This window comes from Rhinatrema bivittatum, chromosome 4, assembly GCF_901001135.1.
Source record: "Rhinatrema bivittatum chromosome 4, aRhiBiv1.1, whole genome shotgun sequence".
NCBI lineage: Eukaryota > Metazoa > Chordata > Amphibia > Gymnophiona > Rhinatrematidae > Rhinatrema > Rhinatrema bivittatum.
In genome coordinates, this window is record NC_042618.1 from 240,415,996 (window position 1) to 240,436,844 (window position 20,849).

The 20,849-nt window shown below is 44.2% G+C and overlaps 1 protein-coding gene across 4 annotated transcripts in view; it reads right to left on the reverse strand.

Annotated features, from left to right (window-relative positions):
• The window catches only part of LOC115089493, a 66,697-nt gene extending 46,415 nt beyond the window's left edge, over positions 1-20,282 (reverse strand). For 2 of the 4 annotated variants that reach the window (XM_029597576.1, XM_029597575.1), the window contains exons 1-2: positions 19,845-20,024; positions 10,078-10,657 (exon numbers count right to left, since the gene is read on the reverse strand). In XM_029597576.1, coding sequence (XP_029453436.1) covers positions 10,078-10,643 — 566 coding nt within the window. In that variant the 5' untranslated portion in view covers positions 10,644-10,657; positions 19,845-20,024. Of the gene's footprint in view, positions 1-10,077; positions 10,658-19,791; positions 20,025-20,136 lie in introns of those variants that run through there. The other 2 variants (XM_029597573.1, XM_029597574.1) reach the window with 2 other exon arrangements.
• Positions 20,283-20,849: the final 567 nt, after the last annotated feature.

Here is a 20,849-nt window from a genome sequence, read left to right on the forward strand (position 1 = left end):
TAGTGGGCATGCAAATGAGTGGTGAAACCTTCGCGAGGCACCGGCCATGACAGTCAGGCCCCCACCAGGACAGTTCTAACGTGACCCAATTAAATTGAGGCATATGATCTTGAAGCCAAGGCAACCCCAGTACCACCAGATGCATGGTCTTTTCCAATACTAAAAATGAGATGGATTTAGAGTGTAAAGCTCCAGTGCGCAGGCCAATGGCCTGGGTGGTCAATGAAACTTCTCCAGGAAGTGGTTCTCCATGGGTAGATGATAGTAGTAAAGATTTAGCTATGTGCGTGGTAGGAATCCGTAGATGTTCAACCAAGCGCTTCAAAATAAAATTACCTTCAGCACCGGTCTCAAATTCAAGGCCTCCGCAGAGCAGAGATACTGGTAATGATAATGGAGGAGTAGGAGATGTGAGGCCCAGGAGAAGTCATCCTGCAGATCCTAGGCCCATCAGTTTCCCGGACAGATGGGACAAGTTTGGATGGCATGGCCCGATTGGCCACAATACATGCATAACCCCATGCGTTTGCAAAAAGTCTCTCCTTGGAAGTTAAATGGCTTCAGCCTAATTGCATAGGCTTTTCCTCTTCTAAGGAAGTAGACTGGAAGCAGTAGGCACAGGTTTAGGGCGGGTAGCCCCCACCATGGACTTTTGTGTACTCTTAGCCTCCTGAGTTCGGTCTCGGATATGGCGGTCAATTCTCCCAGCCAGTTCCATCAGGGACTCAAGGGTATCAGGCAATTCACGAGCCACTAATTCATCCTTTAAGTGAGAGTTGAGGCCCTCCATGAATATGGCACAAGACATCCAGTGTCCCAATGTAGGTCGGATGCTAAAGTTTTAAACTCGATAGCGAAGTCTGTGAGCGGCTTATTACCTTGCTGGAGATTGAGCAAAGCAGATCCAGTGACAGTCTGGCCAGCCAGGTCATCAAAGACAGACTTAAAAAGCTTAAGAAATCCTGATAGGTCATTCAGGTTAGGATCTTCACGTTCCCATAACGGTGAAGCCCAAGCCAAGGCTTGTCCCTCTAGAAATGATAGGATGTAGGTAACCTTGGAAGCTTCAGTGGGAAAAAGAGTAGGCTGTAATGAAAAATGCATGCTGCATTGATTAATAAACCCTCGACACATCTTGGCTTCACCCGTAAAGCGGGTAGGTGTAGATAAAGGTACAGTGGTCTTGAGGGTCACCACTGGAGACAGCAATTCTTTCACAGGAGTTGCTGAAGAATTCAGTTGAGCATGTAACTGACTGAAGGCAGTAGCTAAGCTCTCCAAAGACTTTTGTTGTTCCGCGATCCACTGGGCTAGGCCAGGAATGGCCTGCAAGGCCACGAGCTGAGCCGAGTCCATGGAGTTAGCAAACTGTTGTGTTTGGGGTATTGTGGACCCTTGGTCGCTGTGGAGATGACTCCTCCCATGGGGAGGGGCCCCGTGGGGAACCACAGCGATAGTCTGATCTCAGAGAACAGACATAGGAGATGGAAAACTTTTATTGTACTGCTGTAGATAGGTAAGAGGATGCAGGAAGATAAGGCCCTGATGTCCGCATGGTGCTTATACGTTCAATAGTCTCAGATGTAGAAGTCTCACCCAGATGTCCTAGATAGCTAGTAACCCGTGGTTCGGGAAATGCCAAGCCTGGTGGGTTGAGTTGGAGCACCGGATCGTAGAGGTACTCACAGGAGCGTAGTGCAGGCGTCTTTCTGGTGATGATGATGGTGGGACCGAAGGTCCGAGGTGCAGGATACAGACCGGTAGGCCCTCAAGGAGCGAGTACCTGATAGTCAAATCATGGAAGGAGAAGAGAAAAAGATCCCCGAGGAGTGGTTGTCTTAGTTAGAAGAAAACTCCGAAGGGAAGTAGGAAGCGAGAGACCCCTGAGGAGCAGGTGTCTAGAGCTTCGTGAGGAGCGAGATCCCTGGAGGGTAGCGAGGCATCTAAGTGAGCAACTTAGAGCGGTCAGAGAAGCTTGAACTGAAGTCCTTGCTAACTCAAGGTGGTAGCGTTTGTGGAGGCTTTAAATACCCAGAGGTATTGACATCATGCGGTGGGGATGCCCCCAAGGTTCCTGCCATGACGTGTATTTGAGCATAGGCAACGTGTGCACACGCACCCTAGGAGGCCACGGGAAGGAGCATGGTGGACTGGAATGCCCATGCTGAGTTGGAGACGCCGAGGGTTTCGGCACTCAGCACTGGAGGCAGCCATCTTGCCCAAGGAGGAGGAAATGGGTAGAAAAGAGGTAAGGCAGAGCGGTCGCGGCCGTCTGTGACCGATGGACGCAACAGTGCCTGAGCAAAGGGAGGCTGAAGCCTTAATAGTCTGTGTCCAGAGGATAAGGACAGAGGCATCACTGTCAAGCTTGAATGGAAGCTGGCGGCACTTGGATGGTGTAGCAAGCAATGTGGAACTCTGGACTCAAGAAAGTCTGAGGCAAAGTCATTCATAGCAATGGTCAAGGCATGGAGAAGGCTGGCGTGATCAGATGTAGCAATGGTCAAGGCACGGAGAAGGCAGGCATGGTCAGATGTAGTAATGGTCAAGGCACGGAGAAGGCAGGCATGGTCAGACATAGCAATGGTCAAGGCACGGAGAAGGCAGGTGTGGTCAGATGTAGCAATGGTCAAGGCATGGAGAAAGTGTCAGAAAGCTCTGTTGTTAAAGCTGGTAAGTAGCAATCTGTAGTATTTAGAATAGTTGTGGGTAGATCCTTGGACCAGTGGCAGGTGACCACGCCCTTGGGGGAAATCTCGAGAGGGACCATTGGTCAGGCTTATTGTAGGAGACAGACACACTAGTTCTTTTATTAGACAATATAGTAAACCACCAGAGATGGCAGTAGTGAGCTGGAAGCGCCCGGCTGGGCTGTATTCCCTCAGATATTGGAACAGCGATCCCAGGGTGGCTGAGCTGTAGAGAAACTAAGAAAGTGAGTAGGCAGTATATGCAGAGTTCTGGAACAAGTCCTTGATGGCAACACTCATACAATAGTCTCTTGAGACAGCCCAGGAGATGATATGGCTTAGGCCCTCAAGAAGCGAGTACCTGGACCCAGGGAAAGCTCTGAGAGATAGATGGAAACTCACTAATGTAAGCAGTGATGACTTCTTAGCAGAAGTGGTATTCAGGAGCAAGTCCGGGACATGGGCCCTCGAGGAGCAAGTACCGGTTCCGGACTGCGACCTGCAAAGAAAAAGAGAGAGCGAGGCCCCCGAGGAGCGGGTACCTCTAGTGAAGTCCGAGGAGGCAGAGTAGCTGGGTTTGCGGAGAGCGAATCCCATCCGCAGCGACCAGGAGGAAGCGAATCCTTGCTAACTCGTCTTGTTAGCAAAAACTGAGACCTTAAATATCTGGAGCTGGCGACGTCATCTCAGGGGGACGCCCCTGAGGATCGCGCCAACGCTGGTACATCAGTTGGGCCGTGCGCGCGCCCTTAGGTATCTGGTCAACATGGCGGCTTGCAGCGTCGAGCCGGTCTGGGGATGCCGGAGGAGGACGGCATGGAGACACTGCAGCAGCTAGCCTTCCATCAACCCCGAAGGGAGTCGCCAACAAGGTAAGGTGGGCGGAGCAGAGACATCAGTCAGCGACAGACACAACCGTACCCCCCTTCAAAGGGCGATCTCCTCTTCGGGTACCAGGTTTGGATTTAGAAGGATGTGCGAGATGGAATCGACGAAGCATCACTTTATCCACGATAATGGTCTGAGGTTCCAAGTGTGTCCTTCGGGGCCAAATCCTTCACATGTAGAAGGTATTCAAAATTATTGCCTTGAGAGCGAACATCCAGTATCTCTTGATTTTGATTTCTAGTCTTCTTCTGCATAGATGACAGGTGGATCTTGAGCTTTGAAGACAATTCGCTGAGTATGAGCAGTTTCAGATGAAAAGTGGAACGCGTTATGAATGTTGAGACCAAGTGGTACCTTCAGACGATAGGTAACATTGCCAATACGTTGAAGAACTGGGAATGGACCCACATAGTGAGGAGCAATCCAAAAGGAGAGTAGATGAATCAGAGGTGCTTGGTTGACAACCAGACCTTGTCTCGTAGCTTGAAGCCTGGAGCCTGCGCAAGGAGCACATAGTAGTACTTCTTAGCATAGTCACTTGCTTAAATGAGCATGTCCTTGGTCTGAAGCCACAGTCTATGGAAATCATCAGCAGTGGTTAAGCTGCTGGGGACATCATTGAAACTTCAGTGGAAGTGGCAATGTTAGGAACGTCCAAAAACCACTTCAAAGATGACAGTCCAGTACATATAGCTGGATGAAATTTGATGATGTTGCCAGCGGATACGGACTGGGTAGTTACCAAGAGTATCTTCTTCGGGTCTTAATATGTACTGTGGCTCATCAAGCACATCCTCCGAATGGAAAAGAGCGTAACAGAGATACTCTAAGGTATAGGATCTGTGAAAATGGTATTGATGTTGAGCGCCTTCGAGCCACGGTGAACGTTGAAGGCATATGAATATCAGCAGCAATGGAAGGGGCTGCTGGGGACGTCATAGCATTCTTCAATAGAAGTGGTGGTGTTGAGAAACGTCCAAAGCCCACTTCAAGTTGTAGTGCAATAGTGGATCTTCTGAATTGGCGAGAGGACTCTTCAGATATTCCACTAGAGTTTGAGGAGTAAGTTTGCCTCCTTTCCCTGAGTCCAGCAGGGCAGAAGTCCGAACTGAACCCAGTCCGCAGGTCAAAGAGACTAGGAGAGAATGTGGAGGAGAAGATGCGGTAAGGCCCAAGAACAGTCCTCCTGCATGACTTAGGCCCGTCAGTTTCCCGGACGAATGGAGCACGTAGAGACATCATGGCCAGGCTGACTGCAGTACATGCAGAGGCTGCGCTTCTTCCGAAATCTTCTTTCTTTAGAAGTCAAATGTCCACGACCAAGTTGCATCGGTTCATCTTTATCAGCAGCAGAAATTACTGGAACCTTTCGAGATGCAGGTATAAAGCTAGCCTGATTCAACTCAGATAACATCCTAGGCCGGAGTTCCTTCACATTGTCCCAGAGCCGGTGATCAATCCGAGTAGCCAAGGCTACTAATTCATCCAGCGAATCAGGTGTTTCACGTGGAGCCAGCTCGTGTTTTAAACGGGTATCCAGGCCTCTGCAAAAGAGAGTCTTGAGACATTTGGGGTCCCAGCAAAGTTCTGCCGCAAGATTTTTAAACTCTATGGCAAATTCGGCCAGTGATCTGTTGCCTTGCTTCAAATCCACCAAAGCAAAACCTGCTACAGAATTTTGAGCAGGGTCATCAAAAATGGATTTAAATAAGTCCATAAATCCTTCTATGTCCTGCAAAATAGGTTCCTTGTGCTCCCACAAGGTAAATGCCCAAGACAAGGCCCTACCATCCAAGTAAGAAAGGATGTAGGTAGTCTTGGAGAGAGCAGTAGAAAATAAAGATGGTTGAAAGGTAAAGTGCATGCAGCACTGGTTTAAAAAGCCCCGAGTCTTCTGTATTTCTCCAGAGAAGCAGATCGGAGCTGCCAGTGGTACAGCAGTCTTTAAAGTTACCTCCTGTAACTGAATTTCATGGTTAGAAGCAGTACTTTAAACCTTCTGTGTGTGTAGCTGATGAAAAGCTGAAGTAAGTTTTTCCAAGGCGTCCTGTTGTTCTGCAATACGCTGAGCCAGGCCCGGTATAGCCTGCAAAGCATTGAGTTGTGCTGGATCTTTGTAGTTACCCGAACTCTGGAGTCAAGCCGAAACCCTGGAGTCAAGTCGGATCCATGAAGTTAACCGGAACCTTGGAGACAAGTCGGATCCATGGAGTTAGCAATCTGTCAGAAAGCTCTGTTGTTAAAGCTGGTATTTAGCAATCCATAGTTATTTAGAATAGTTGTGGGTGGATCCTTGGACCAGTGCAGGTGACCACGCCCTCGGGGAAAATCCCGAGAGGGACCACTGATCAGACTTAGTATAGGAGACAGATACACACTAGTTCTTTTATTAGACAATATAGTAAACCACCAGAGGTGGCAGTAGTGAGCTGGAAGCAACCAGCTGGGCTGTAGTCCCTTAGGTACTGGAACAGCGAACCCAAGGTAGCTGAGCTGTAGAGAAACTAAGAAAGTGAGTAGGCAAAGCATGCGGCGATCAGGAGCAAGTCCTTGATGGTAATACTCCCACAATAGTCTCTTAAGGCAGCCCAGGAGTTGGTATGCATTAGGCCCTCAAGGAGCGAGTACCTGGTTCCAGGGAACGCTCTGAGAGATGGATACAGACTCACTGATGTTAAGCAAAGACTTCTTAGAAGCAATATATTAAACCACCAAAGGTGGCAGTAGTGAGCTGGAAGCACCCGGCTGGGCTGTAGTCCCTCAGGTATTGGAACAGCAATCCCAGGGTGGCTGAGCTATAGAGAAACTAAGAGAGTGAGTAGGCAATATATGCAGAGTTCTGGAACAAGTCCTTGATGGTAACACTCACACAATAGTCTCTTGAGACAGCCCAGGAGATGATATGCCTTAGGCCCTCGAGGAGCGAGTACCTGGACCCAGGGAAAGCTCTGAGAGATAGATGGAAACTCACTAATGTTGTAAGCAGCAATGACTTCTTAGCAGAAATGGTATTCAGGAGCAAGTCCGGGACGTGGGCCCTCGAGGAGCGAGTATCAGTTCCGGACTGCAACCTGCAAAGAAAAAGAGAGAGCGAGGCCCCCGAGGAGCGGGTACCTCTAGTGAAGTCCGAGGAGGCAGAGTAGCTGGGTTTGCGGAGAGCGAATCCCATCTGCAGTGACCAGGAGGAAGCGAACCCTTGCTAACTCGTCTTGTTAGCGAAAACTGAGACCTTAAATATCTGGAGCTGGTGACGTCATCTCAGGGGGATGCCCCTGAGGTTTGTGCCAACGCTGGTACATCAGTCGGGCTGTGCGCGCGCGCTTAGGTATCTGGTCAACATGGTGGCTTGCAGCGTCGAGCCGGTCCGGGGACGCCGGAGGAGGATGGCATGGAGACGCCGCAGCAGCTAGCCTTCCATCAACCCCGAAGGGAGTCGCCAAGGAGGTAAGGTGGGCGGAGCAGAGACATCAGACAGCGACGGACACAACAGAAGGCAGGCAAGGTCGGACGTAGCAGTGGTCAGGCTTGGAGAAGGCAGGCAAGGTCAGGCATAGCGATGGTCAGAACCAGGAAGTCAATCAGCACACAGATGAGACGAACACAGAACAGGAACCAGGAACTTGGAGAAACAGGAACATGAAGTAAGGCTCACAGAGAAGCAAGGAATACGAGGAAACCTGGAACAGGAGACCAAGGAGACCTATTGCAAAGGCAACGCTTCAGTGCGAGGTCTGAGCATTTAAGCGCTGAGAGAACTGCAGTCAGCATCCGGGTCTGCGGCCAGGTTCCCGCCGCAGGCCCTTTAAAGGATTCAATGGGGCGCAGCTGGCAGCATCTCTCCGCGAACCCCGCGGAGAGGCCCGCTGGATGGCGGGATCCTCCCTGGAGGTCCCGGGAAGCGGAGCAGGGCCGGAGGTACTGGCGGAAGTCTGAGGTCGGGACTGGCGGCCCACCGCCACCAGCGACGAGGAGCTGGAGCCTGAAGCTTGTGTAGGGAGGTGAGAGGGCTGCACCGCGGAGCTGCCACGGGCGGCAAGCGTAACACTCAGGGCAGTGCTCTCGTGCTTCACTACAATTGTCTGCACTTCCCCCGCTCCTCGAGGTCATGCCTTCATACTATACAGAGACTGCCAGCATTTCCCTGCTCCTTGGGGCAGTGCTTCCGTACTATACAGAGACCACCGGTGCTTCCCACTCCTCAGGGTTGAGCATACATAATCACTGGAGACCTGACTCGGGTTTCCCCTCTCCGCGGCCTGCCTAGCGCCTTCCCCCTCGGGGATCTCTGCTCAGGTATTGTCTCCAGCCTGTCTACCTACTGGGGGATTCTGCCTGGCTCCTTGGGATCTCTCCACAGCCTTACCCAGAGCTCCCTGCTGTGCCTAACCTTGCCTTCCGACGGTGTGGGAAGGAGCCCCACAGGTCCACACCGTCGGGAGGCAAGGTCAGGCACAGCAGGGAGCTCACCTCAGGCCAAAGGTCCAGATACCCACAAACCATAACACCCTGGAAAGGCACAGCAGGGAGCTCACCTCAGGTGAAGGGTCCAGATACCCACAAACCATAACACCCTGGAAAGGGAGATTATAGAAAAGTTATAGCTGCTAATTCATGGACTCTTGTGTCTTCCAGTGACAGCTGTTGGAGATGGAAGTGTCCTGTAGTGCTTCTCCTATAAAAACTGTAATACTCCAGAATCATTTATTTTGCTCTACTCCCTAACTGCAGCAACCTCAGAGGCTTCCTTAGTGATTTGGTGCATTTAATTATCCCCTTCCTGATACCTTAGATTATAATAGCCTTGTAAAAGAACTAATTACACTGCTTGTTTTTTACAGAGCCAAGAGGCCAGACAAAAGGGACACAAGGGAGGGAGGGGAGACTTAAATAGATGAGCCACAGTAGAGGGCAGGGACCCACAAGAAAGGAAGGGGTAGAGGGCAGAGAAGGTACAGGAAAGTAGAGGTCATTAGGGAGGGAGGAGGACCGATGCAGCATGAGGAAGATGGGAATGGAAATGAAGTCATAAAGGAGACAGGACAGGGGATGATCAGGGGAGAGGGCATACAGGAAGGGAAAAAGAGAGAGAATGATCAGAGAAGCAAGAAAGCAAATAGGACACAAAGGATGGAGGATCAAGGGAGTACAAGTAAGGAGGGGAAAGAGGGAACATGAAGAAGGCTGGGAGAGAGGGGCAAGATAAAAAAAAAATAGATGAGATGTGTGAAATTGTGATGGCTAGAAGAAGCAGAGAAGAGAGATGGGGCGAAGTAACATGGAAGAGAGACAGACAGCCATAAATAGAAAAGTAACATGGAAAGAAAAACAGGGAAAGGAGTCAGGAGAAGCCATAAGATAAAAGCAGAGTAGAGAGATCAGTATGATGTGGGGAAAAGGCAAAAGATAAAAAAGGTTTTGTGTTATATCTAAATATATGAATATGTGTCTTTGGAAAGAATATAAATATCTTATATGCATTTTTTAAATTCTAGCTGATTCACCTGTTACCTGTCAATAATAGTGTTCTATTCTTGTTAGCCTTCTATCCTGTAATTTTGTAACTGTAACATGCTTCTCTTCCCTGCATCCAATACCTCTTTCACCCTGAAGTCCATAATCTATAATATGCATTATAGAGTTTCTTCTCATGACTGATGTAATCCAGGTCGCAAACTGCAAGAGACAGCAAAATTGCTTTCTGCTATTGCCCCCTCCTTCCCCCTCCCTCTTGTGGCAATCCCTAGCTCGTCACTGAAGCTCTTCTCTATTCCTTACTGCTGACCTGGGTATCCATGGATCAGACAGCGGGCTGCAGCATGCTCACAATCTCTGTGATGCCGCAGCCCTGCCTCCTTCCCCTCATCAGCACAGTTTCACAGTAAGGGAGGAGGAGAGAGGACCACATCATGGCAGGGACTGTGAGCCTGCAGTGTTTCAGAGTCCCTGCATTCAGATACCTGTGTGATTGCTGAGTGTGTATCTGAAGAGCTGAGGAGGTGTGTTAGCAGTGGTAAAGACCTGGCAAGGGAGGCCTCAGAGGTGGGGCGGGGGGGGGGGGGGGAAGATGGTTTAGGAGTAGATAGGGATTGTATCAGACACCATCAGCAGGGTCTGAGAGGACAAGAATCATCATCAGCACTAATATTGGCCCAGGGGTTGAAGAGTACCAAATTTTGAAGACAGAAACCTTGCACTGGCCCTGTACATGTACCAGTGACAATCCCAACGAATGAATTTCTGCTTACTTCCTATAGGGAAACAATCAAGGCCAGTTCAGTTCAGCTGAAAGTACAGTGAGGTAAGAGCACACAGTGGTTTCAATGCACTTTTTTTTTTTTTTTTTAAAGGTGCCCTACCATTGGTTAGTGCCCAATTTAATAAAAAAAACTATGCATCCTGAAATAGTCACACGACTCCTTGTTTTATACTTTGTTAGTAATAGTACTTTCCCTTTAAAGGTAGACAGAATTTGAAACAAAGTAGCAAGGATACCTCTTACCTGTTAAAATCTTTAGGAAGTAAGACATTTCCCAGATGGTCTAACAGTGGAATGTGAGACTCTCTTTTCAATTTCAGTTTATTGGACTCTTCCAATTCTTTCAGTGCCCGGGAGATCACTTGTACTTTCAGTTTCTCATCTAGGACCAGAGATTTGGAAGACATTTTTGTGAAGGAGAAATCTGTTACTCTTGAGGGGGCTGGTATCAGGTAGTGGGTCTCAAAGTGGGTTGCCTTCCTTGTGATTTTGGGTAAAAGCTTGTCTTTGCCTTGTTGATTTGTAGAAAATCTGTGTGACATTCTGCTTCCATGACGCTTGTTGGGCCTTGGGGAGAATAATGATGGCAGACTGGTAATTACGGGCCAGTTTTGGTACTTCAAAGTTGGTTGGTAGCTATCCCAAGGGGACCTCAACCTCCGTTGAACTTCAAGTTTGGTGTCAATCCAAGGGGCAACTTCAAGCATAAATTTTTGAGTTGATTTAGGGGAAAATCCTGTTGCTTCTAATTCTTTGTCTTTATATAGGAACTCTCTCTCAGCCAGAGAAATTTTGCTGGCTTCAGCCATAACACATGTGTCACCTATCAACAGGTAAAGGAACAGAAAACATTTTCTTTGAAATGTATATTATATACACAGGTTACTCCTTATTCCCCACCTGAACTGATGACCTTAATTATATGCTGATGATACTGCCAGCATGTCTTAATTAACAGCAACTCTGTTGATAGCATCTTGCCCAGTGACATGGTGTTCTTATCTCTACCATCTCCAACTTCCTTTGAATTTAGAGAAAATGTGGATTACACAAATAATGATGATACATCAGTATGTTATGACAAACTCTAGCAATTCATGTTTGTACTATAGGGAAAAATAAGGAACTGGGAGAGTTGGAGACAGTTATTGAACCTACACCCATTGACTGCATTAGGGATCCCATGCTTCCTGAATGCCATGGTACTTTGCAATTAATTTTAATGAAGCTGCTATGGTTAGGGAGAATCAGTTTCTTCAGACTCCTGCATTCTCCAGCACTTGTACAAGGGTTGCTCACTAACATAAGGGTGCTTATTTATTTATGCAAGTTACAACTTGTTTTTCCAATGTACGTCCAATGGGTGGCAAAAATAAAAAATTATAATAATTTGACTTGATCTTCTGATATTTGTTTTATTTTAACAATTTTATATGCTTTTACATGTTCAGTAAAAGTCAGATGTGATAGAAAAAAAATAACCCAATTCATCATTCAATCATATTGTAACTTCTGATGGATTCCAAAACAGCAGGACAGTTCAGACAGTCCTAGAAGTGCACAAAGGCTGACAGGACATATACAACTGTTCACTTGGCTCTTTTCCTCATTTCAAAACCTGGAGTATGACCAAAACTTGGACCCAATAATATAATTTAGCTTTCTAGTAGACACTAAATAAAAAAACACAATACATTGTGATTTTAACCTACAGACAGATTATAGAGTACATTGGTATTCCCAGCAAAAACAAAACAAGGAGCTTCTTCTTAGGCTATGGGAAAAACAAATGTTCAGAAGAGATTCTTCACGTTGACTACTGAAACTAGGGAATACTTTGTCAGTGGAGAGGATGATAGTAATGAAAGTTGAAACTAAGACAAAAGCAAAATTAGGCAATTTTTAAAAAATATAATTGGTATGAGAAGTTAGACTACAGGGGATTAAGCTAATTCCTGTATTTGAGTTGATAAGGAATTTTATTTTCCCTATGGGGCTAAATTATCTATAGAAGTAGTATAAGGGGTACAACACTTGTCCAAACTTTGGTTTCACAGGCACCCCACCCACTTCTGGTTGAATCCTTGTTCACTGACCCCCATCTCAGCCAGTGTTTCTTCAGGTCTAAGCCCTATTACTTTCCTGCCACTAGTCCCACCCCTTTGTTGACAGCCATCTAAGCCACACCCACACCTTGCCCCATTTTGTCACTTTTTGATGATATTACATTCAGACATTCCCCTTGTAGATGATGCAGACTGGTACCGGAAGCACATTTTTCAAGATGGCAGCGGATGCCTGGAGACAGGAATTGACTCACATCCAAGATGACGGCTACTGTGGAGGGGACCATAAAATAAAGCACGCCACACATGTGCAGTAAAACCAAAACAAAGCATGTTTGACCCATGCTGCAGGCAGCAGAAATAACATCACCCGAGCAAGCTCAGACTTTTTTTTTTTTTTATACTGGGAGAGAGCAAAGAGAGGAGCCATGTTTGAAGGAGTGACATCATTCATTGATATTGATCAGCGGTTGTTTTTTTGTGTAAAAACCAGATCAGAACGCAGAGAAATAGGGACAAAGGCTGATGACAGCCCATGTCAGAACATATCTGAAAGAAAGGCAGTGCAAAAATTAATCTAGTAATGTAAGCACTGTTTTATTTTTATGCTGTATTGCAAAAAAACAAAACAAAAAAAAAAAACAAAACAGGTGAGAGCTAGCCATAGAAGAAGAAGAAGAAGAAATACTGGGAGGAAGGGGGGATGTTGACGTGAACATAGCAAACAGACATATAGACCTTTTCAATACTTAACACTGGATTTGGTGTGGATGGCCATGTACAGGTCTGTGTTTTTGAAACCTGAAAATGTAGCGCTACCCACATCAGATAATTATCATCGGCAGGCCAAGAGATATTTGACTACCAGCAACCAGTGGCTAATATATACTGTGGCCACAAAGAACATACAAATCAGACACACTGTACAATGTAGGGAAGTACAGGTGGGCCCCTACTTTCATATGAAAACTCTAACCACCACTTGGTTTTTTTTTATAATGCAGCGTAAAAATAAAACTAAGAGCGCTTACATTGCTAGATTAATTTTTGCACTGCCTTTCTTTCAGATATGTACGGACAGATAACAGCCCATGTCAGTGTTTCTCTGCATTCTGATCCTGTTTTATACAAAAAGCAAACAACCACTGATCAATATCAGAGCCTGCAAGTACTTTACCATATCAGAAGAAGATAACGATGAGTCCATCTTTTAGCTGTGACTTGCGTACACTGTATAGTCCAGCAATGACCACTGACATCATGGAGTCTAATACATCACATGACAGATTTTACTTGAAACACAGTGTAGTTTTATTATACATGTATTTATATCATTCTTTTGATATAAAGCAAAAATGCTAATGGTTTTCATAGCAGACAAACCAAAAACATCTTAGTTTGCCTTGAGCATAGTTTTTCCTTTAAAATATCCTGTTAAGAACTTTTATTCTTATAATTACCACCCAAAAAACTGCATTTTTTTTCTCCTGCTTTTCCCACTTCTCCCAAAAGACATGCCCTGGTTGCTTAATGTCAAAAACTGTTCATGTTTAAAAGGAAAAAAAAAAAGGAGGGTGGGTAGGGTGTGTGTGTTGGGGGGGGGGGGGGGTGCAGTTCTGCTGCTGCCATCTGAATGGAGAAAAGCAGGGAAGGTTGTGGGGGTTGCCTTGGCAAGCTACCCAGGATACATCTGTTTTCCTAAAATTCCTTGCATAGTCCACAATGGCTGCCAGTGTAGGACCGAGTGTGTGGTCTCTCTTTTTCATAGCTAATAAAACGGTGTTTCACTTATTTTGAAAGCAATGCTGCTTTCAAATTTTTTTCTGTGTTTTTGAAACTACATGAGGTCCCACAAGGAGCCATTTTGTAAGAAGGGTGAAATTGAACACTTCCTGCTCAGAAAAATAAACATTCCAGGCATATTTTTCTTTATCAAAAAAATGCTTCCTAAGGGGTCAGATGACTTGGACTCAACAGGTGGCCAGATGATCCCTGTGGCACTCCAGGGCAGGAACAGAAGATCAGGTAGGCTGCTGTCCGACGAACCTTCATTGCTGCATTAAGAAGGCCTCAAAGGGTCAGATGATGCAGACTCACAGGTGGCCAGATGATGCCTGTTGTACTCTCAGGCAGGAACAGAAGATCGGTTGGCCTTCTTATTACGGTGAGCAGTGAAGGTTCGTCAGACAGCAGCCTACCCAATCTTCTGTTCCTGCCCAGTCTTCTGTTCCTGCCCAGAAGTGCTGCAAGCATCATCTGGCCATTTGTGAGACCAAGTCATTTGACTCTCTGGGGTCTTCTTAACGCCACGAGCTGCAGTGCGCCACAACCAGTACTCCTAAACCGCATGCCCCTTATGGTCGATTTTGAAGCATGTGTAATATGGGAAGGAAAAGGAAATGTAAATTTTTTTCTTCCCAGAGTTCAACTCCCATCAAAGGGAGGATCAGCATGTAATAAGGTCCAATTCGCCACTGCACAGAATTGGACAAGTTAACTGTAAGTCCAGAGGAAAGATCTCCTCCTGCTAATCCCTTGGTCAGTATTGGAAGATCTGCAAGCATGGAGATACCTTCTCCTTTGTCAGCTGGGCAGAGTGGAAATGTGGAACCTTTGGCATCTGAGACTGGGGTAGTTTGTGCTCTGCAAGTTACTGATTGTCATGTTGTCTCCACTGAGACTCTCTCTCTGCGATTCCATCTCCTAGTCTTGAGTCTGGGGGTTTGATGTCACTAGAACCATCTGAAATAACCTTGAAAGATGTCTGGAGGATAGTTGCCCGAAGAGAGACATCAGTTTCCAATTCTATCTCACAACTTTGCTTATTTTCATCTGACGTATCTTCAAAATTAAAGGGAGGTAGATGCTAGATTGGCACAGATTGATAGTAACTTAGGTGCTCAAGCCAATATTACAGCATCATTACAATCCTCTAGATGATTTGACTCTTCATTACAAGTGTGAACAAATGGAAAATAGATTATGTTCTAAGAATTTACATCTATTGAATTTTCCTAAAACTCTTCTCTTGTCTAATTTAGAATTGTTTAAGAAATATTGGTTGATATTTTACAATTTTCTTTTGATAAAGTTCTTTCCCTCTCTAATTTTTATTATATTCCTGACAAGAAAAAAGTCTTAGCTGTAGCAAATCTGAGACCTCTGGTTCTATCCATAAGTGTCACATTTTTTTCTGAATTTCCCCTGTAAATGGCTTGTTGAGCACCATGGGAATAAATTTATTTTCTTTGATTCTGCACATTTGGAAACTTTTATTTTAGATAGGTCCAGTAAATTGTAATGATATTGCTTGTTTTATTTTCTTTGGGAAGCTACTGTTTGCTGATGTGGACTTTGTTCATTGCTAAGATGTGTATTCTAATCAACTTCCTTTCTTTTCTTGATTGTGGTTTTTAATTTTCTTTGTTTTGTATCATATAAATGATTACAACAAATAATGGAAAAAAATGCTTCCTATTTATAACTTCCTGAGAAGTCAGACTCTTTGCTTGCTTTTTACAAAACTAATATGTGACCTGGCTTCTACTCATTTTTAGAATTATACTGTTATGAGTTTACCTTTCACCAAGATTGGACTGTACTGGGTTTGGGGTTCTTATTCTTCGATTGCCTCGCGGGGAGGAGCTCACTGCCGAGTTGGTTGGTTGGCATGTCGGTCGGGAGGTACGGTGGGGATTTTGAGGCTCGCCGCGGCTCGTTCACTTCGCCACGCCTGACATCGGGGTGCGCACGCATGCGTGCGTGATATTTTGACACACGCATGTGTGGTTTTGATCACGTGGTCGGTCTGAATGCGCACGTGCACTCAAGACATTTGAAAGAGTCTCCGGAGGGAAAACAGGCGGGCTCGAGCTGCTTTTTATTGTCATTGATCTGCTGTATTTATGTATTGAAGGGAAGCGTTCAGGTTGCCTTGGCAACTGATAGCATCGGTGAACGATTCTCTTCTGCTTGTCTCTGTCTTTTGCCATGTATTTACATTGTTAGAAAGTTTGAACCTATGTTGTTTTTTAAGAAAGAGAATAATAATAAGTTTAAAGTGAATCATAAGCTTGATCAGTTCAACTTCTCATCCTTGGATTCATTATTTTTGAAAAGACATTGGGTAATTGTTTCATATTTGTTTTACTTCTGATTCAGCATACTCTCATAACCCTCTGGATTATACTATAATCTACTACAGTATTAGTATCTGATAAGGTCAGTTTAGTTTAAAGACTAAGCTATTTGATCCGCCTGTTGACTTATTTTTAATCAAATTAATCAGACTAAGAGTCCACGAACTTAACAGTTTGCCAAGGCCATGGACTCTGCGGATATGTCAGGACTTCAGGCCATTCCTGGTTTGGCTCAACGGATCCAGCAACAACAGCATGGTCTAGATCTTTTAGCAGCAACCATAGAATGTTTAATAAATCGTCAGAATTCTTCTTCTTCTGAATCCAGTTCGTCACTTACTTCAAATTTTGCTTCTATTTCAACAACTTCTATACAAATGTCAGCACCACCTTGTTATGCAGGAGATGTTAAACAGTGTCATGGATTTTTGAATCAATGTTTTAAGAGATTTGCTCTTCAGCCTAATCAATTTTCTATGGCTCAATAAAGACAACGTATATTAAGTCTTTACTGGATGGCAGAGCCTTAGCATGGGTCTCTTCCTTGTGGGAGAGGGGAGATTTATTACTTGGAAATTTACAACAATTTGTCCACACTTTCAGACAAATTTTTGATGAACCGGCTCGTCAATCTACTGCAGCTACAGAAATTCTCAATTTAAAACAAGGTCCATGTCATTTGGCAGATTATGTAGTCGAATTCCATACATTGGCATCTGAATTGGGATGGTGAGAAGACAGTCTGCGGAGCATTTATTTAGAAGGGTTACCTTCTCATGGAAAATTTTAAGGCCAGCCTCTACAGTGATGGTTGGCTCATAGATAAGACATGCTTTTCTCTATTTCCTCTCCAGCTATGTGTTTTCAGTAAATGGTACAGACATGAGGGGACTGTGACAGCATTGGTTACATGACAAGTGGCTTGTACAGGTAGGTCTCCAAGCCATCGCTCCAGGGCCAGTTCAAACTAGAAAAACAAATACTTTACCAAGGAATCAAACTCAGGTGTTCTGTATGGCCATATATAACATTGCCACTAAACTGGCCACTCTGTCTAGTGTTGGCTAGGAATATAGAAATCACACTCAGTACCACAGGGCTCAAGTCAGAACCAAAACCCTGGCATGGATTCTCCAAAATGGGGCTGGGGAAAGGCATATCTCTAGGGCCAAGGTGCTGTGCAAAAGTCTCCACCTGGGTAAGCTCAGTACTTAAGATCTTCCAATTTCCAAACAAACCAGATTCGCAGGTTGGGGGTTACAAAATAAAAGTCTACTGTGATACGTTTGTTTGTTTACATCCATGATCAGTCACACACTCCCATTTCCAAACATAATCTGTTTCTGCATCCCTTGATATTTGTCCCAGAATCCCCTCTCTTCCAAGGCATTGGAAGAGAGGAGATTCCATTCCAACTTGCTCATCTTACCTCTGGCAGTTCTCCCTTTCCAAAATACCTGTGGCCCACTGCTAGAACTCCACTCTTCTGTCCTGTTCTCCCAGTCTTGCCTACAGATAAAATCCTTAAAATGCCCAATTCTCTTCTCAGATCTTATACTGGATCTTTCAGGCTGAAAGATTTCCCCCCCCCCCCCAAAAAAAAAAAAATCACACAGCAGGAAAAACAAAATCTTCTCCCCCCCCCCTGCTCTTGGTGAAGAAGGCTGGGTAGAAAACTTCCTCCTGCAATAAAACTTCACCAACTGCTGCTAAAAAATACTCAAAACTCAGAGAGATATCACAATCCAACCAGTGATTGCAAAGTCATAAATATAGTTTTCTTTTTTCCTAGCCTCAGTCACCACAGCAGGGGTTTCATCCCACTTTGAACAGGGATAGAGAAGTGAATCGGAACTGAAATCCGAACCAATTCTGGTTCCGATTCACATCTCTAGAAACTAGTAAAACAGAAAGAGAAACACACTCCACCACTCACAGGGTGTGGACCAGCATGTGTTGTCTTGCTTTCTAGCTTACTCAGCAAAAAAGAATAGAACTGAGGGAAGCACAAAAATATTCAGCTCTTTCCAAACTCCAACAGAAAAATCCTTTACTGATCCTTGAGACGGCTTATTCTTAAGCAGATAGGAGCCTGCCACTGCAGCAGCCTCCAGTGGGGATTCTGTAACAAAATAGTATGCTTCACTCCTACCTTTACTACTATATCAAAAACACCACCATATATATAGTATTAAGCGGTTACATCATATTAGCAGTTCATTATAAAATAAGAGTCACTCCTACCTTTAGCACATGTCCAAACAGTGGGACCAGTTACTAGTCGATCGCTACAATATTTTATGATATATATTTTTTTCTAGTTTTCTCTTTCCCACTTTTCTTGTGCCAGTGCACTGGCAATGTGATTTGTTTACAGGCCAAATGGCGTAGCCATTGGCCTTTTCCTCAGATCGGAGCACATCATATCTATATTACATTACCGGTAGAACTCTGCAGGCTCCAATGGACAGACCTCAGTTTTGTTGAGGGCATAGAGCTGGCCTCACAATTTATATTTTCTTCCTCCATTATTCTGATATTATATTTACCCTAGCAGAGCTACCTAGCAGAGCTACATTGGCTACCAATTGAACACAGAATTAAATATAAAACCCTATGTATCATTCACAAACTAATTTATGATGAGAAATCAGATTGGCTAAACACAGCATTACGGGTACACACTCCACACAGGAACCTCCGATCAGCAAATAAAGCACTCCTAACCATTCCATCAGTTAAAACAGCAAGACTGACACAAGTGAGAGAAAGAGCCCTATCACTAGCAGGACCCATAATCTGGAACACAATGCCTCCAGAGATCAGGCTACAAAGTGATCTCAAGGCATTCAAGAAAAGTTTAAAAACATGGCTTTTTAAACAAGCATTTTACAAAGAGACAAGAGAATAGAGAAAAATTATTCAGGAAAAGACAGAAAGGCACCGACACACAGTACTTAGAACTTTACAGTAGATTAGTATATGAACTCTAAACAATAAGCATAACTATAATACTATGTGTGATAAAACTACCCGTGTACGTACCTTGGTACAATTGGTCATGAACTACTTTGCTAAATGACTATGTCTAATGATTTATTGTAACCGAACCTTTGACGGCACCTGTTAGAATGTACTATTGTACGCTTTTACCTACATTAAATATGTGCCTACATGTAAACCGTTGCGATGGTATTTAACTTAGCAACGGTATAGAAAAGTTTTTAGATAAAATAAAATAAATAATAATGAAGGCATTGCTAATTAAGTTTTTGTTTTATCATGCTATATTGAAAATTTGTGTTCTTCCAAAACATGGATCTCACATACATAAGCGACTGTTGCAACAAATAAATACCAAGGGAAACAGAAAATGTTTTCCTATTGCTTTCCCAGAAATATTGTTCTCAAAGTACGTAATATATTAAAGGGGCACCATTAAGGACAATGCAAGACATCTAGGTGTAGCAGAACACACTGAAGACTCAGCTTTGAAAAAATACATTGGAGAACTCCAGAATTAAAAATGACATATCAATTCTCTGTCCCCTGTCCCACAAGAAAGTGTTCTACATGGCCATTTTTTAAATTTTTTTTTTTAATTCTACTTATTGGGAAGAGAAGGTCAAAAGCTGAATTATACTAATTCCCTTGTTGTTTCATGGTTCACAATTCAGGACATACATAAAACCTTATGGCTATGAAAGGTTTACCTGACTACATTAATGTATAAATGCAAAAGTCAAATTTACCAGTCTTCAGCGATATGGCAGCCAAAATATTTAGTAATCAAGCTCTTCCTCACCTATTTAAACTGTGATGTGCCAGATTCTCAGGGCTCCCGACATCCTATCAGACACAGGAAAAGATGTTTTCATAAGACTTCACTGCAGGGTCCCAAACATTTTCCTAGCTAAGCCTGTCTGTTGCCATTAGAAGTTAAACAAATTCAGCTGGGGAGCAGTCTCCATAGGGACAGTCTATGTGCTTAGCACCCCCTCTGTCTGGAAACAAAGCTATGATGACAGGCAGGTACACTGTCAGTCAGTCACTCACTCACACACTCACCCTCTCCAGAGCTGGAACTTTCATCTTACCCATGCAAGAAGGAGCCTCCATATTCTGTCATGACAAAGGATAACTCCATTCCTTGTTTGTGAAAACCATCAAAATAAGTATACACTTTAACCTTAATTTTCTACCCTCAGCAGAAATAAAAGCATACTTAATCAGACTAAGCTTGGCTAAATGTAGCAAATCCCCTACTGTCTGACTATTGTGATTAAAACAAGCCTCAATTATTATTCAATTCTAGAACATCTAGGGTTCTAATTGTTACTATGGGAATGAATTCTGGAGATCCTCTTTCTCACTATAAAGTTGGTTTTATATAAGCCAGAGTGAGATTTTCGGGTCTCACATGTTCTAACAAGATTTCACCAAGGTCTCCTATGGTGCCATTAGCACTTTCTAGTCCTTGGTGAAGGTGAAAAAATGAAGATTTTATCCTATTTGAGATGCCATGGATCTGTTCATGAAATTTTTCTTGAAGTAAGAATCTCAGACCAAGAGTCTGATTTACTAAACTTAGTGAATCAGGCCTTAAATGATGAAAACATCTGAAGAACCACTGCATTTACTCCAATTTATATTGGTCATTTTAAACCTCATCTTCTCCAAATCAATCCCTAAATGGTGCTACTTGTTGGCTGCTCTGCCTATGGAAGATAGAGTTGCTCCTGGTATGAATATTCTTCCTTCCTATTATCTAGAAAGTAGTAAGATAAGATCTATGAGATTTAGAAAGTAC